The 17247-nt window shown below is 36.8% G+C and overlaps 1 protein-coding gene across 1 annotated transcript in view; it reads left to right on the top strand.

The window, feature by feature from the left end:
• PHEX (phosphate regulating endopeptidase homolog, X-linked) overlaps positions 1-17247 on the top strand; it is a 145503-nt gene that overhangs the window by 110539 nt on the left and 17717 nt on the right. Inside the window, exons 16-19 of the mRNA XM_018562426.1 lie at positions 8378-8391; positions 9763-9866; positions 14930-14988; positions 15339-15393. Of these exons, the coding sequence (XP_018417928.1) occupies positions 8378-8391; positions 9763-9866; positions 14930-14988; positions 15339-15393 (232 nt within the window). The remainder of the gene's footprint in view (positions 1-8377; positions 8392-9762; positions 9867-14929; positions 14989-15338; positions 15394-17247) is intronic.

Genomic DNA, 17247 nt, shown 5'->3' with positions numbered 1-17247 from the left:
GGGCCTGGCGGTTGCTGGGGGGGGGGGGGGGGGGGGGGGAGGTTAGGGGTTAATTTAGGTAATGCCTGGACATACTTTTTCTTATAATAATGATACAATTTTTGAAGGTCAGTAACAGTATGGATTTGTAAATGCCCTCAGACACACATTTTCTTTGCTTCATATTAAAACCTTAATATTTTAAGAGGAAATAAGCACTCTAGGCATAAAGTGACAAACGAGGTCACCTAGTAACTACATGACCTATATAAAAGTGCACATTAATGCATAACCTTTAAAGTTCTTATACTATATGATGCAGCAGGGGGTAAATTACTCTAATTATATATTGGCCAATAGTTTTAAAAACTGTTTAAACAAATTATAGTATTTTAGGTTTGTTGGTCCTTTAATGTGGGGTTAGGATATTAAAAATAAATATTATGGAAGCTTGAGCTGAAAGTCTGTTTTCAATGCAGTAATTATTTATATTAAACCTAGAAATTATATTAAAATGAGCTTTTTGATGAAACTGTAAACAAGTACATGATTATGAGAATGCGGCAAATCTCCTTGCTGACTCCTATGGTGTCTCTTGCTGAATTGTGATTTGCTGCAATTTTATTTATTACCTGTCACAATGCTCCCAGATGTTACTCTGCAGAGGAAAGTGAAACACTACATGCTTCAGAATGGCTCAGATTTGGACTAAGGCTACAGTAACTTGGTTAATAATCATGATTGGCTTGTAAAAATGTTTTTATGTAGTACAATATATCTAAGGCTGATCAATAACATTAGAGGACAATAGGATGTGCTGGCACAATCCAATCACCTGATTTGTTTTTTAGACTGACACATAAGCACTTTCAATTAAACTGAATGCATGTTTATACCTGTGCAAGGGAGAGGGACAAATAAACCCTGCATCCCAGGCCCATACAAATAATATATGTTGGGTTGGTAGATCTAAATGGAGATATTCCCCTATTTACTCCTTCATTACAGTGGGACACACAGGCAGTGCTAGCTGGTGGGTGTTGCATAGCTATCTATTCCCTGTTCAGACCTGTGATCACAGTGCCTGGCAAAGGGAAGTCTTTAATCATCGACTTCCTTTTGCAGCTCTAAGATCAGAGGCAGGTAAGTGATGGCTGGAACACAGAATGACAGAACAGCCCTCACAGGAAAAAGTGCCAGCTTGGAGATCTTAAAGTGACACTGAATTCAGGAGTTAAACCTTATAAATGCATGCATGCACCCGTGATGGACTACAATCTCAATACAAATCAGTAAACTAAACATGAGATTGTAGACCATAACGGGAGTGAGCTTGGAGCGGTGGGTACTTTACAACACACACAGGGACCATGGAGAACAAAAGTAGCCAACCACCAGAAGGAAGTACAGTGTTAGCATGAATTCAGACATGATTTAAGGATCTACAGCTCAGTGATACACAAGTAAGTTACATTTTTGTTAGCAGTTAAAGTGTTTGAATGCATTTTTTTTTTTTAGCAAATCATTTTTATTGGTATATAATACATAAATTGCAATACAAGTATAGCCCCCTGAGTGGGCGCAACAGAACATGTCAGAAAATGAACATCAAACATCCTAGCACATGTCTATACATATGTCTATAACTGTCTATATATATATAAGTCTTGAATTAAACCAGTACCCAACACAATCGTATTAAAACTAGTTGCAGTCCCCCGTCTGGCCAGTGTGATGTATCTAGAGTGGAACCCGGAGATAGTGGTAAGAGTTCTTGTCATCCAGCAACTACCCAAAAGCAACATTTTTATATATTGCTGATTATCAGTCCTTAGATGTGGCGCTTGCATTCGTTTTTTTCTTTTGGAACATTTTGGCTTTTTTTTCACTTGCTGAATCTGCCAATGTTCTTGTTCTAGGGTGACAAAACTCTCTTGCTCTTTGGTATTAGGACAACAAAAACAAGACAGAACTACAAAACCCATCTCTCTCCTATTGTCCATAACATAGAGGGTCTTGGCTCTTTAGTCTTCAGAAAACAATGTATTTTACTCTATAACAGTCAGCACAGTAAGTTCTCAGCTCACAACATTTCCAGCAAGATCAACAGGTTTTATTTTAGGCTTATCAAAAGGAAATAACAAAATGCTTTCAATAGTGTTTAGAATGGACCAAAAGGATCCAAATAAGAAATGTCCATTATCAGAATTTACATAATATTTAAGGGCTCCTAGGATAATCTCCTAGGATAATATCTTATACCAGGGATCTCAAAGTACTGGCCCGCGAGTACTATGTGGCCCGCAGCCAACTAACAAGTTGGACACATGGTCACCGACCGCGTGCCTCACATGCAGGAGCGGCTACACGCTCTGCATCTCTGTCGGATGCAGACCGCATAGCTGCTCCTGTAAGCTCCGTCCGAACTATACACATCATTCCCTGGTGATCCAATGGTGATTAGTAAGGTTCCTGTCTGTTCATGGCTACAAGGCTTTTTTAATGTATTTATGAAGGGAGCCATAGTTGTCACACAGGCTAGACTAAAAACATGTCTACCTTTGTTTAAATCCAATATTTGGTAGTTTACATAAGAAAGACACTGCTTTTGCTGTCTTTTTAGCTAATGTATTGCAGTGTGCAATGATACCTTTCTTATTGGACTAACAAAATATATAAAAGACAAGCTCCGAGAGTGAACCTCTCTTCTTCGGGTCAGAAGCAATACATTATTAGTTTAGATATACTTTAACTGTGCATGTGTTTGTAGTGAAAAACGAGTGCAAAAACAAAGATAAATCAAATACTAATAATTTCAAAACCATCATTGTTGACTGCCCAGGACTCCAGGTGCAATTTTCACACAGATGTTTAAAGCCATTACAAAAGATGTAAAAGATGTGAAGTATTTGGACTCAGACCTGATATGCTCCTGATTCTGGTGGTATCTTGCTTAATAAAAGTTGCCCGACTGTTAGTTTGATCTTCTGGGTTCAATATTTACTGAGTAATCAACCTGGAACAAGGATGCAGATCAGAGAGGTCAACATTTGTGATATTTCAATATTCATCAGAAAGACTGGTGCCAGACTTGGCAACTAACCCATTTATTTTCTGAAATTATAAACTTTGATTTCATTTTATGAACATAATTTTAAACTTTATTCACATTCTCTCTCTCTCTCTCTTATCTTTCACTTTCTCCTGTTTCTATCATGTCAAGGACTAGGAAGGGCATCATTTGCTGATCCACTAGTATGTTGGCAGCCACACAACACTATGGAATGGAGATGATCAGTACAGTAGAAATAGGTTTATTGTAAAATATGCAGTCTTGCCTTTCTGTTTGTTTGCACCAAAAATAAAATATAGTATTCAAAAATATTACATTAATCTAGTTAAGTGGTCAGTGTTTTCACATTTGTTATACTACTACACATTTACATTTTATTGTTTATTCAGTTTTTTCCCATTTATTGTACCAATGGCAGACTATAATATTTTATTACCCAAAAAGCACAGCACTATGCTGCATTAAGCAGAATAATATTGGAAAGGAAGTACAGCAAAGTGCACACACATTAATGTTATAGGTTACAGGCCATATAACTTGTGATTTACTGTTAGTGTAATGCCAATGCGTTTGCACTTATTCTTATCACATAAAATTAGGTTCAGTGGAATGGGAAGCCTCTAGCAGTCATAGGGCTAAATGGTGTGTCAGCACATGTTAAATTAAATCATGGAAACATTAATTCCTGTATAGCCAGGGCAAGGAAACTGAACAGATTTGTGCTTTCAATTAACAGTAGGTTTTGTATGATGACATTGATTAAAAGAAGATCCCCTTCATTAATTGCATCGCAGAATACAAGGGACCCTCATTTTAATATTGTATAAAATGGAATATATTTTTACATCACACAAATGTCATTGTATGCCAATTTGAGTAAAATTTGCACTTTACACTTAAATAGCTTAGCTCCCAACCCAACTTCTAGCTATTTGCCATCCTGGAACACAATCTAGCTTTAGGGTTGCAAAAAACAAAAAGAATAGGGCTACCAGATTTGGTATCCTATTAGCCGGCACCTGCCAGAGTCTTCTAGCAGGCCCCGGCCAATGAATAAAAACTGGGTGGAGCCGGCCATGATGTGACGGCTGGCTCCGCCCAGTTGTTATTGTTCAATGACAGATCAGTGTCCCCAGGTCATTTGGGGTCGCTCATCTGTCATTACAACTGGGCGGAGCCAGCCGTGAGATCACTGTATACTTATTGCTGACATGATGGTTTTCATGTTCCTAAAGGTAATTGGGCTGTTCACTTTTCAAGGAAATTTCACATTAGCTTAGTAAATGAGGTAACGCCCAGTTGACTTCAATCATCCAATTATGTGCAAGCAAAAATAATGTTGTTTTTTTTTCATTGCATATGATTGAGTATTTTTGTATAGTGAGTTTTTTTTTACCACATTCACTTAGCTAAGGAAAATTCCAACTATTATCAATATACTTTAAACCAAAAATATATAATTAGATAGTAACTTAAAGATGTCTTATGTGCAATAAATGTATTAATGCCTAATTCTCCTCTGGATTACATAACATTTACCCATTAAATAACTGCCACTGAGATGTTGTAATGCTTAATGAAGTATCCTTCTGAGGACAAAGTACAGTGCATTTCTAAGATATATTATGTATCACCACAAATATATAGCTAATGTGATTTTAATTATCATCTAGTTAAATCATAAGGAGATAGTGGACCTCTGAGTCCAAGGCCTGACAGCCATAAGAAACGGCAATGAAATGTTGAGATGACTATTAAGGATAATTAATAATATCTACTTTCTTATAGACAGGTCTTACAACATTTTCACAATATTACAGCAATAACAAAAATGATCAGGCAAAAAGTATGTTTATAGCATGCATAATACATTTTCAGCCTGTAAAGCTGTAATATCTGTAGGTATATTATACAAAATTAAAATGTAGTATTTGTGGCAAGAAAGATGGAAAAACTAAAACAGTATTAAAAGTTTGAACCTTCCAGAGCATTTCATCGCTTCCAATTCAGCAGCCTTCTGAACAATAAATGGTTTGTCAAACCCAGAAGACTCAATTAAAAAGAACCAAATTTAACCACACACCAGGAAACCTTGCTCAATACAGTTTATTGCAACAGGTGATCTAGCCCCAGACTGTATGCTCTCTGTGAGATGTTTTACTCTGTAAATGTCTTTGACATAGCCCCCAAGATGCTTTTACCCCCAAAAACATCTAAGGCAGCCATTGTGTAAAATACCCTCTTCCTCCCTTCCATCTAGCGGTGCACAGGAAATACTGTAGTGGACAGTTCAGGATTCAAGTTATTCATGCATCAAAAGCTTTCTTTTATTTTTTCTTTAGCTGAGCTATTTTCTTTTTTCTTTTTACCCGGAAATCTACTATAATCATATGACTTATACAGAGAAAAACATGTCAGCGAGAAGAGCCAGTTTGTGGATTCATCACATGTCCCAATAAACTGTTATGAGTGTACACATCCTTATGTGCAGTCAAATTTCTTCCTATTAAAAGCTTCTAAGACATTTAATTTATTTAAAAATATGAAATTGACCTATTCATAGGCTATGTATCCCTAACTTTTATTAGAGCAGGTTTAACATTTTGTGCTTAAAACCTATGCTTTGACTCTTTGACTTCAAACCATTTCTGGCCCTTTGAAATATTTTTCCTCTGAGCACACCTTTCATGGACCGATGAGCCAACTTCCCAAAACTGTAGCATGTAGCCCCAGCATGAATTTTCCAAGTCTTTCACAATGACTTGTTATCTGCTCTTGAGTGGTCAGTTGTTTTTTTGGGTTTTTTTTTTTATATTGGTTGCCCAGAATATCTTTTTATCTAGAAAATAGGTTGTAGTTTTTAAAGTTTTTATTCTTTTTTATAATATTTAGGTTGAAAACTACTCGATCTTGAAAAGCACCTCTTAATCACCTACTTCCTTCAAAGCACTAACATGCATCGCTTAACCCTTATTTGTCCTTGACATATGTCAAGGATAAAAGGATGACTTGCATTCTCTGATGATTACTAACGCTCTTATTCCAAAACATCTTCTCCCTATTTATTGTTAAGAGTAAAGCCAGAGAAAATCCTAGCTCAGCACTGAGCCAATAAACCATCTCTAATAAATGAGTAGAACGCTAAACCTTTAGAGAATACAAAATAAATAACACATAACATAGGTAGAATGTTCACAGATAAATCAGGTGCTCAGTTAGTCTATAAAAAGCCAGACAAATGGACTGATATATTACCTTTTGCCAATAAAATATATTTTTGTACATAAAAAAACTATTGGCTATGATCATGCACTGTATTTTTCCAAATTATTTTTCAAGATTGAACTGACTACATTGCCATAAGAAAATAGAATAGTAATCTCACAAAAGTGCATAGATTCATTATTTTGATGTTTCAAGGATTTTCTTGCTCACATTTCCGGATTGCTTATTTTAAAAAAATTATACCTAATATTTTAAAATGTGAGTACAAAGTACATTCTATTCTTGATATGGAATTAAATGTTACATTAGCATTTATGTAATCTGTTCTGATGGGTCCATCCATGCATTGATGCATGTTCAAACCTGGGAATATATCCGATTAAAAGAGAGGTTCAAAATCACATGTTTGTTAAAGCATATGCACTATCGATCAAAAGTTTATACAACACCCTCATTTTTTTAAATTGAAGTTTATGCAGTTTAATGTCTCAATGTACTTTGAAAATAAAGCATACAACAAATAAACAATTCAACATTCAAAAGAAATAACGGAATCCTTTTCTTACCAAAATGTAATCTACATGTTTGACTCATCAAAGTAGCCACCTTTTGCAGATATTGCAGCCAAACACACTTGTGGCATTCTTTCTACAATGGAAATCAGATTTTGTTCGGAAAGTTCTTGCCAACACTGTTGCCAAAGTTCCCACAAATGTGTTACACTTGTAGGTTGCTTTGCTTTCACCCTTCTGTCCAGTTCATCCCAGACCACCTTGATGGGGTTTAAGTCTGGAGACTGTGCTGGCCATTCCATGATTTGAAGCCTACTGTTCTTTTCTATCTATCTATCTATCTATCTATCTATCTATCTATCTATCTATCTATCTATCATTCTTTTCTTCTAAGGTAGTTCTGACCAGAGGGTATTGCATGGTGCTGCAAAATCCTGTGGTAGTAGTGTTGGTTTAGGATGCCACTCTGTGCAAGTCACCAATTCTGGATCCAGTACAGAATCCCCAGACCATCACTCTTTCTCATCCATGTTTGACAGTTGGTGTCACACACCGATAAACTATCCTTTCGCCTACTTGACAGTGTACAAAAACCCTGCATGATGAACCGAAGAGCTCAAATTTTGATTCATTGGTCCATAAGACCTTCTTCCAGTCATCAGTAGCCCACTGGTGGTGCTTCATGGCCTCGTCAAGCCTAATTTTCTGATTTTGTCATTTTAGCAATGGCTTTCTTACTGCCACTCGACCTGTCAAACCTGCAGCTCAAAATCTTCTCTTCAAGGTTGAAACTGAGACTTGCTTACTTCGATCAGTGTTAAACTGTGCTTGAAGCTGTTATCCTGTGAGTCATCTGTCACACAAGCTGTTGACTCTCAAAAACATGTTTTCTGATTCTGTTGTTGCTTTGGGTCAGCCAGAGCTCTTCCTGTTAGAGTTTCCCCCAGTTTCCAAATGCCTTTTGATGGTGTAGGAAACTGTACTCATTGACACCTTGGCTTTCTTTGCATTTTTTTGTAAAGGAAATACCTACACTTTTAAGGTTATAATGGTCTCTCTATCTTCTTTTGTTAATTGCATTTTCTCACCATTTTGAGAGCTACTTTCTGCAGTACAATACTGTCCAAATATTGCTTAAGAGGATGTAGTAACACTATCTGTTCCTGTGAGTAATCAACAAATGTTGGGACATCTGTAGGATTTGTTAGCATACATTTTCAAGGCTTAATTTACTTACATTGCTGCAGAACAACTAAGAGTTGTTAACCCATTACTTCTTCACTGAAAAGGGCCTTTTGGTATAACTCTGAAATTTACATTATTTTTCAGTTTTTACTAACCTAAACTTCTTTTTTTCACCTCTGGCAGTTTACCACTTACCTTTGTCAGGTTATTCACTGGACTTGAACTGCTTACATTTCAATAAAAATGGGAAAAATGGGGGTGTTCTAAAACTTTTGACTGGTAGTTTATGTTACAATATATGAAAAAAAATTACAACTTTAACAGTGTTAAGTGACAGTGGTCTTAAAGAAAAACCCAACAAACATTATATCTGCAAGATACAGTTCAAAAATGGCTTGGCCAGCTGATTTGAAAAATGTTCCGGAGGGCTTGGCAGCGAAAGGGTTAAAGTGGGTGCATGATGGGTGTTTGGAGTAAGGGAAGGGTTTGAACCTCCATCAAGTTTTTATTGCTGTCTCCTCTCTGATCCTGTGTGTATTTCAATGCTTTAGCTACATTGTGGCATTTGGGGTTGTTGGTATTAGCCAAGTCCAGATATACCTGCCTTTTTAGAGTTAAACAAATTATGCTTTTTATGGGTTACCTGAGCACAGTCCCAAAACACACCCAGGTACCCCTTGATTGCTAAAAGCAATGTAACAAAATACAAAAAACTGGAAATGTATTTGTGGATACACAATGCTTGTAAACAGTCTATTAGGGATCTATTTATAAAGGTTTTGAATCAAGATGTACACAACTTTCACCCAAGATAAACTTATTTTCCAATATGATTTAATTAGAAACATGTTTGAATCTTGGGTAAATCGTGTGTGATTCATGTTTGAAAACCAGAAATAGACCCCTGAGTGTCACCCATACCGTTTATTAGGCAGGTGGGCTGGTATGAATTTTAAACACATCTTTTCACATGGTACATAAGACATCATGCACAAAATCACAAGGTATTAGTTTGTATTTTAGACAAAGTATACTTGCCCTTTTGTGTGGTATAAGTCCAATTCATTAAATAATATTCTCCTCTCTGATACCACACTTTTCTACTCACAAGATACCATTTTTTTATTACTAGTTTAAATGTGCTTGTAATGTGTAAAAAAAGCAAAAATAACATCCTGTTTTAATTTTAGATTGACAATAATAAATCCTAGATAATAAAAAGAAGCACATTTTTCTACTTTTTCTTTTAACTGTATTATAATGATCTCCCTCTTAAGAACTAAATTGTTTGGAGGGATATCAAAACTCATAGGTTTAAGGTATCAATAAAATTCAGATTGCCTTTAAACACTAGTCAGTTATACAACGTCCATTACTCGCTTGTGGGTGCTGCATAAACACACATGTATGAAGCTGTTTGTACATGCCATGGACTTCACCTATCAGGATAGTCTTATCTTGGTTTAGAGTACTAAAGCTAAATTAACTGAAATGCACCTGCTGCAGGTACCTGCTTCAATGTTGGTAAGCCCAGGTAGCCAGTTTTCATGTGATAATGCTTGTGGTTTTGCTGGTTTTGGCAGGTTTGGACACTGATCTTCTAATGCCTATAGGTATCTTTACTTAACATTTAAAGTTTTTAGGTGACAAGACTGTGACAAGTGTGAAAATATCAATTACCCTTTATGTTACCTTTCATAAGATGATCTTATTTTCTTAGAGATGTCATTGATAAATATTTTTATTTTTCCACCTGTGAGTATATTTCTACTTTTTTTTATCATGCAGTTGAAATTTTCAGAGTCAGACTATTTTGGAAATGTTCTACAAACATTGCACTTTCTAGCACAATCTGATTTCTCCTGGCTAAGAAAAGAAGTTCCTAAAAAAGAGTAAGTGACATTATTTGTTTGTCAGTTGTGTTTTTTTTGGTTCGTCAAGCTATCCATTCCAGATGTTAACTTTCTTTTAGCTAATATATATTGATAGTGATTCTATAAGCGTTTAGGTTCTCTTGTAATCATTACAAACACAGTGCCTCTGCTGCACTGAAATCCCAAGGAGAGCAGCTGAAGCTAGATTAAGGCTCCATTCGCATATAGCATTTGCATCACCGCGCAGTTTTCCATGCAGAAGACCACACGCACGCAAACGCTAAAATCTTTACAACCTCACGGATTCTGCTTAGTTGTGGCTATTACTATAGCCACGAACATGTGGAATCCACCATAAAATCGCACTTGTACTATTTTGCAGGACGCACGGTCTTATGCATTGTTTTTTACATTTAGAGCATTTTCACACAGCTGAATATGCGCAGACAACCGCTCCTGTGTGAATGAAGCCTAATTCTGTAAACTATGGGAGACCTCCCCCTTTGTTATAGAGCTGGTGAGAGGGGGAAGTACAGTGTAGTGAGTCAACATTGTCACCCTAGGACAGGAAACATGTTACTGGAAGGCTCCACATATAAAGGAAAGCTTGAAAAAAGACTAAAGACTGGTAAGCTCCAACATATTAAATGTTTTACAATTTTATTCTTGGTTTTAGATACACTTTAGTACTCTTGATATGTTATTTGATTATATTCCAAAACTCCTGAGCTATTTAAGAAAAACAACACCCCTTTTGTCACAAAAACCACTGTCAGTGGGCCTACCAAATAGTCAGATACACATGGAATAATTTTAGAAGAGATCTTGTCATCTTCTACTATTCAGCGTGGCATAGTTAGGCAGGTCTGAATGTGCTCCAGTGACATAAGAGGACCTTTTTGCACCAGCTTTAAAGTGTATGTCAAGGCAAAATAAAACATACATGCATGCAGTACATCTCTGCAATACATGCACATTTCCCCGATTTTTATCCCTTTAAATATCCTGTAAGCATAGACAAATTCATGTTTTGCCGTAAAAGCCCTCAGTTCTTAATTTCCTTTTGTGGACTGAATGTTGTCAGCCCTGCACATTGTCTTATACTAAAGTACTCGGCCACACACAATATTTAACTGACCAAAGGGGAGCAAATAAAAGAAGTTAATTGTTAGGATTTACATACAGTTTAAGACTTCCTGCAACAGATAACATCACTACGGCCTTCTCTCTTCTGGTTTTATTTCATCCCCCATTGTTTTTTACTGGCTGTTTGTTTCTTATTTGCTGCTCAGTGTCTTAGTGTGGTTAGTAACAGTAATGGGGCCCTACAGGTTTTCTCGTTCTGCATCTTGGGCCATTTATACCCAGTTGAGCTCTGTTCTTACTGTTTTTCAAAGAACTAAAGCATAATACATATTTTATTGCACATTGTCCTCAGTATTAAGCACAACACATACACTATAATATAATATAACAGCAGTTAATATGAATCTGAAGTGTCACATAAGTACCAACTTTGTCTACATATAGGAGACACCTGCAGAACGCTGCATGACAGGCCCATCTTTAATGTAAGTACCCCTGCTTCTTGGAATGCTAGGTTTTCTGAAATACACTTACATCCTGGGTTGATGGATTGGAAATCTGGGTACACTGAATCCGAGTTTTCACTATTGGCCTATAACTATGATAGGCAGCCTCACTCACCAATAGTGAGGCTTAGAAGATGATACTTTGATAGGGTTACATGTGACTGTTGACAAGTCTGGAATGCTGGGACTGCTAGATCTTAAAAGCAATACAAATTGATTTTGCTGGTAGTTAGCAGTTCATGCTACAAAGCACTGGCTTACAAAATATTTAAAAAACATAAATTGATCTACCAGGTTTCACCAAAGCCCTCTGGAGAATCCACTTTTTTACACACTCATATTCAGCATGCAGTATGATTCATCTGAGAATATCTAAAAATCCCTCACCACTAATGTTTAATCAAATTAATTACATTAAATAAATCTTCTTAGTACTTCAGTGTCATTAATTCAATTCCGTTTCTGTAAAGCATTACTAAATTAGATGTTAAACTGCACTACTATTTTATGGTCCAGTCTATTGTTAGCTTTTGAAATAAATGATCCCCATGCTCTTCTTTTATATGACCAGATATATAGGTGTCTCCATTTTAGTCTATTGTATGTATTTCAACATTTATCCGAGGGTCTTATTTCTACTTTCACATGCTAACCTCTGGCTAAAAAAAGAAACTTTAACATGAGCAGATGGTAAACTGAAATGTAGCTACAACCATACAAGCCCAACTGGCTTCTTTATGAATGTATTGTATGGTAAAGGATTCTTAATAAAAGTAGCATCCAACATATGCAATTTCTTTTTTTAAATTCAAAGGTGATAAAATATCATAATGATCCCATTCTGTTTTTAATTTTTTTTTCCAGTCACGCAAGTCAAAACCCTCATTTTCATAAACTACTAATGTCTATTGCTTAAAGCAGAACTATGGCCCTACATTAAAAAATTGTGTGCTGCCTCACTTATAGCATTTTCACTTACAGTTTTCTCTCCCCCTACAAAGTCAGGTCAGTGAACCTACTAGTGAAGTCCATTTAATGCAGCTTCCTGTGATGGGGTTGGCAAAGATGCTGCACTGCTCTTGAATTTAGAGCAGAGTTGCCACTCTCATGTATGTTGTGCCTATTTGCACTGCAGGTGGTGTGACTATCAGCATTTTCACTATTGATTCACGAGCATGTAGCTTGTCAATCTGTACTTGGCCACACCTACCCACTGCTTTCTGGTTTGACAACACTGCCTCTGTTGCCAAAATCTTTCCACTGTGATTTGAAGTGTCTGGAAAAGAAAAAGCAAGTGGGACACAAATGAAAGAAGATTTGGCTTAGTCAGGGAAGGTTAAGGAAGTATTGGCTTGGACATCACATTGTAACTGGATTTGGTACTTTACATTTTAGACTGTCATACAGGAGCCTTTAGTTGTACTTTAAATTAACCTTATTTGAAAGAATTACTGAGGTTTTCTTCTGAAAATGTTAGTTGTGTACTTGTTATGCTGAATTCCTGGTTTTAATTATGTCTGAGTTACTGGGCTTGATTTACCAAAGGCAAATAGGCTGTTCACTTTGCAAGGGAATTGTCACTGGTGAATGTGGTAAACTTTGCAAAGAATATCCCATGTACAAGGAAACAAACAGAACAGTATTTTTGCTTGCAGAAGAATGGGTGATTTTCACCTCATTCACTAAGCTAAGAGGAAACTTCACCTGCAAAGTGCAAATTCCCTTGCAAAATTAACAGCCTTATCTGCCTTTAGGAAAACAAACCCAATGACTCAGTACAAATATGCAGATCTTAACCTCCCTGGCGGTATTCCCGAGTCTGGCTCGGGGTTAATTTTCAGTACCAAGTTTCAGTACCAAGAGCGGTAATCCCGAGCCAGACTCGGGATTGCACAGAAAAGTGTCACTTACTTTGTCCCTGCGAGCCCGCGGTGTCCTCTGCTGTACGCAGCCGGCCGATGCCGGCATCTGAGTTATAGTTTCGTTTTCAGGCGTCACAGCGGGGGGCGGAGCCGGCGGGAAATTCAAAAGTGAAAACATGACATTTACACAGAATACACACAATACAATGTAATCTGCTATGATTACACTTATGTATCAAACTATTTCACTTCAATTTTGTCCCTAGAGCTTTGTCCTGCCTGCACTTTTACTGTTCTTTCTGCCTGGAAACTTGTGAACGTCCATGGCATCCAAAAAGCGTCCCTTTAGGTCAAAAGCGGTTTTAGAACAGGTAGAAAACAGTGATAGTAAATTAGAATCGCTTGCAGAATTGAGCGATAGCGATTCGTGTGGAAATTCTTTATCAGACACTGAAAGTGTCAGATGTCTTTCAGTGTCTGATGACGCATTTCCCAACGAATCGCTATCGCTCAATTCTGCAAGTGATTCTAATTTACTATCGCTGTTTTCTACCTGGTATAAAACCGCTTTTGACCTAAAACAGCGATGATTCTGCGACCGAGCTCAGTGATGTGCGAACTTGGTACTCTATTGACTGTGATACGGATCAGCACCCAGAATTCCCATTTATTTTTTTTAGTAGAGCTGCTTTTCTCACCAGGGATAAAACTTTGCTCCCCCTCTTTGTACATACTTGGAATGGTATTGTATTTTTCTTCCTATGGTTCTCCCAGTGTCCACTTCAGTGAATGCATCCTGGCTTTTTCCCTCTCCTATTGGTGGCTACTCTGTAAGAAAGTTTCAGCAACTGTTGGCTTGACCTGGTATTCGTTTGGATGATTTGTCTTGGTGACATGCCCTGATCTAGTCACTTAATTCTAAGTCCATTTTTCATTGTAAAATGTTTTAAAGTTGTTTTAGCTTCACTATTCAGTGTGGTCGCTTTCTTTTTTTATTAAAACCCTATAACCCCAGACATAGGAGCAAGTGCCCCCTCCAGTACAATTCACAACTATTCTTGTTTCGGTGACAGCTATAACATTTTGGATTTCCCGAAACTTTCTGTCCCCGTAGGACAGAGGCAGCAATACTATCCAGAAAGGGGTTCTAACCTATCCCTACTTTTCTAACTGAAATAAAATTTTAGCTTTGGATACATGTCAATCTTGTCAACTGTGTCATGCTGAATACTGTATATTCAATATATTTATATACTTTATTTCTATAAAGCCAGTTGGGTATTCTAAACAGTAGTAGAACAAGAAACACGGTTCAGTCTTTCACCTAAACTCTCCCTGTTTCTGTCGGTCAGAGTGTCAGGATTTGTATTGTTTGAGACTAACAATATATGTAACACTAGACTATATACCATACTGCTGGCAACACAATCTATATTTTCTTGGCCTGTCTTGTCCAACTCTGTTATTTCTCTTTTGACTCTATTGGATTCTTTAATTTCTTTCTGAACATAGACAAGACAATTAAACAAATGTGTGTTCACTGTGGCTTACATTTGGTATTCATTAATGAAGATGAACAACATTCACTAAAACAGCTGTTTGATTTAAGTTATTTTCTTGTTTATAGGTGGTATACTAGCCCAACTACTGTCAATGCCTTTTACAGTGCATCAACAAATCAGATCAGTAAGTACCGCTTTCGGCTTTTTCTCTTACATTAACTTGCATTGGCTTTATCAGTGTGATGATGTGGTTTAGAAATACGGATGCCTATAGATGTAAGAAGTACTCTATAATATGATTGGTGTAGTAAGGGCATCTTTAAAGTGAGAAAACATGATGTAGGATCTAATATTATGATACACTGACATTGTACACATATTTTTGTTGAAAGTATATAAACATAGTGGTATAGGATTTTGACAGGTTGATCAATGACAGGGAACCTTTATGTCTGCATCAGCATGTTATGATATTATGCTTAATATGTAAACCAATTACTATAATTATTCATATCTCTTCTTATGTGTATATAGGATTCCCAGTTGGAGAGCTCCAAAAACCTTTTTTTTGGGGAACAGAATATCCACGGTATGTTAATAGGCTAGAGTAAAGACAAAATATATCATAAAGATAAATGGTAAAGAAAATATATTAAAGTGATAAACTTATGGGTACTGCAGTATTACAGAGCAATAATAGATATTATACACTGAAAATGACAGCTAGAGCTAGATGAACATTTTGGCAGTCGGGACCATATGAAAGTTAGACTCCAGGCAAATCATAAAACAGGAACTAGCCCATATGCTGCCAATGATAAATATAAACATATTACTTAAAAATATAATTATAAATGTAGAGGTGTGTTCCCTAAGCTTTAGGCACTTTTTATTTTGCTGTTTTATAAAAGTCTCTCTCATATTGCTGTGTCCTAGAGTTCTCTCTGTTACATTATCTGCCAGACTCTGTTTAGTAGACTTCGGGATGTTGTGTCAGAGGTGTAACATGTCTGCATCTGCCTGTTTGTTAGCTTGCCATTCCCTAAGGAATTTGCATCTTTGCCTTTGCAAAAAAGATGTAAACTGTGCTTGAACCCCTGGCTGGAGCCCAGTCTTGAGGGTCTAGCCCTTAGTAGACTTAATGCTGGAGGGAATCTGTGTATCTGAGAAGGCCTCAACTAAGCTCATCTTGTGTTGAGGACACTAGAGTTATGGGACATTGGAGTAGATGCAAGAACCTACATTGGAGAGGTAGCTGCAGTCAGATGCCTGGTACAGAGTCCAACAGAAACTGTAGGAGCCAAAAGTTATGGGTATACCACCTTCTCATCATGAATTTTTCAACAAAATTCTTAAACAACATTTGGACTGGACTGCCTTTCTGCGGAGGAATAAGTGATAACAACCTGAAAATAAGGTATTCTTAGTTGGGGTCTCACTTGCACTACTCAAGGCCAAATAGAGTAGAAGCCCTGCCATAGAAACATACCAGACAAGTTCCATATCTCCCACTTATGCTGGGTTTTAGTTTACACAGATTTCAATAGCATCACAAGTCATAATCTGTCTAGGGGTGGTCAACTCACATGACCCCCAGAATAGGGCTACATAAATATCAGTTTTTAATCATTAACAATTGACTCCAGACTTACTTTGTGCATTTGTTGGTTTTAAAAAGATGCACTAATAAATACTCATGTATATTGCAATCTCATCTACTCATTGGTAACTCATTATAACTACAACGCCCAATACATTGCATCAGTGGTATGTTGAGGGAAATACAGGGGTAAGTAATGAGAATATCAGTATATTTTAATACTCATTACCTCTAAAACATGCATCCTTTTTTTGTTGAGTCATTCATTTTAATGTCCCCAATTTCTAAATCTAAATGGACCCTTTTTATAAAGCAGAAGTACAGAAGGTGGAAGAACCTACAGTTGCTTAGGCTATGGGAAAATGGCCTAAATATGGAAGAGGTGACAGGGAAAGGCATAGAAGGAGGAAAATGACATTCTGTTAGGTTATTTTTATGGATGCACTGATACCGTCTTTTCGGTATGGAGTACAAGTACCGATATTTTTTTCCGGTACTCACCGATACCGAACACCGATACCAATACTGGAAGACCCATTAAGGAAGCTGGGTGACGTGTAATGACTCAACGTCCAGCTTCTTGATTAGCCGGGAAGCTGGGCCATGTGTAACGACTTGCGGCCCGGCTTCCTGATCAGCTGGGAAGCCGGCTCCATGCTCCCTCATCACCAGGTCGGCTTCCTGATTAGCCAGCTTCCCGAGTTTTATATTTTATTATTTTTTTACTTTTTCATCACTTTTTTTATTTTAATTATTAGTTCTTATTATTTTTTTAAAATTTTTATTTATTTCATTTACATTTTTATTTAATTTATTATCTTTTACTTTTTTATTTTTTATAAT

The sequence above is a fragment of the Nanorana parkeri genome, unplaced genomic scaffold (assembly GCF_000935625.1).
Source record: "Nanorana parkeri isolate BGI_ZX_2015 unplaced genomic scaffold, ASM93562v1 scaffold577, whole genome shotgun sequence".
NCBI lineage: Eukaryota > Metazoa > Chordata > Amphibia > Anura > Dicroglossidae > Nanorana > Nanorana parkeri.
The sequence above is the reverse complement of the archived record's forward strand: the minus strand, read 5'-3'. Positions and strand labels throughout refer to the sequence as shown.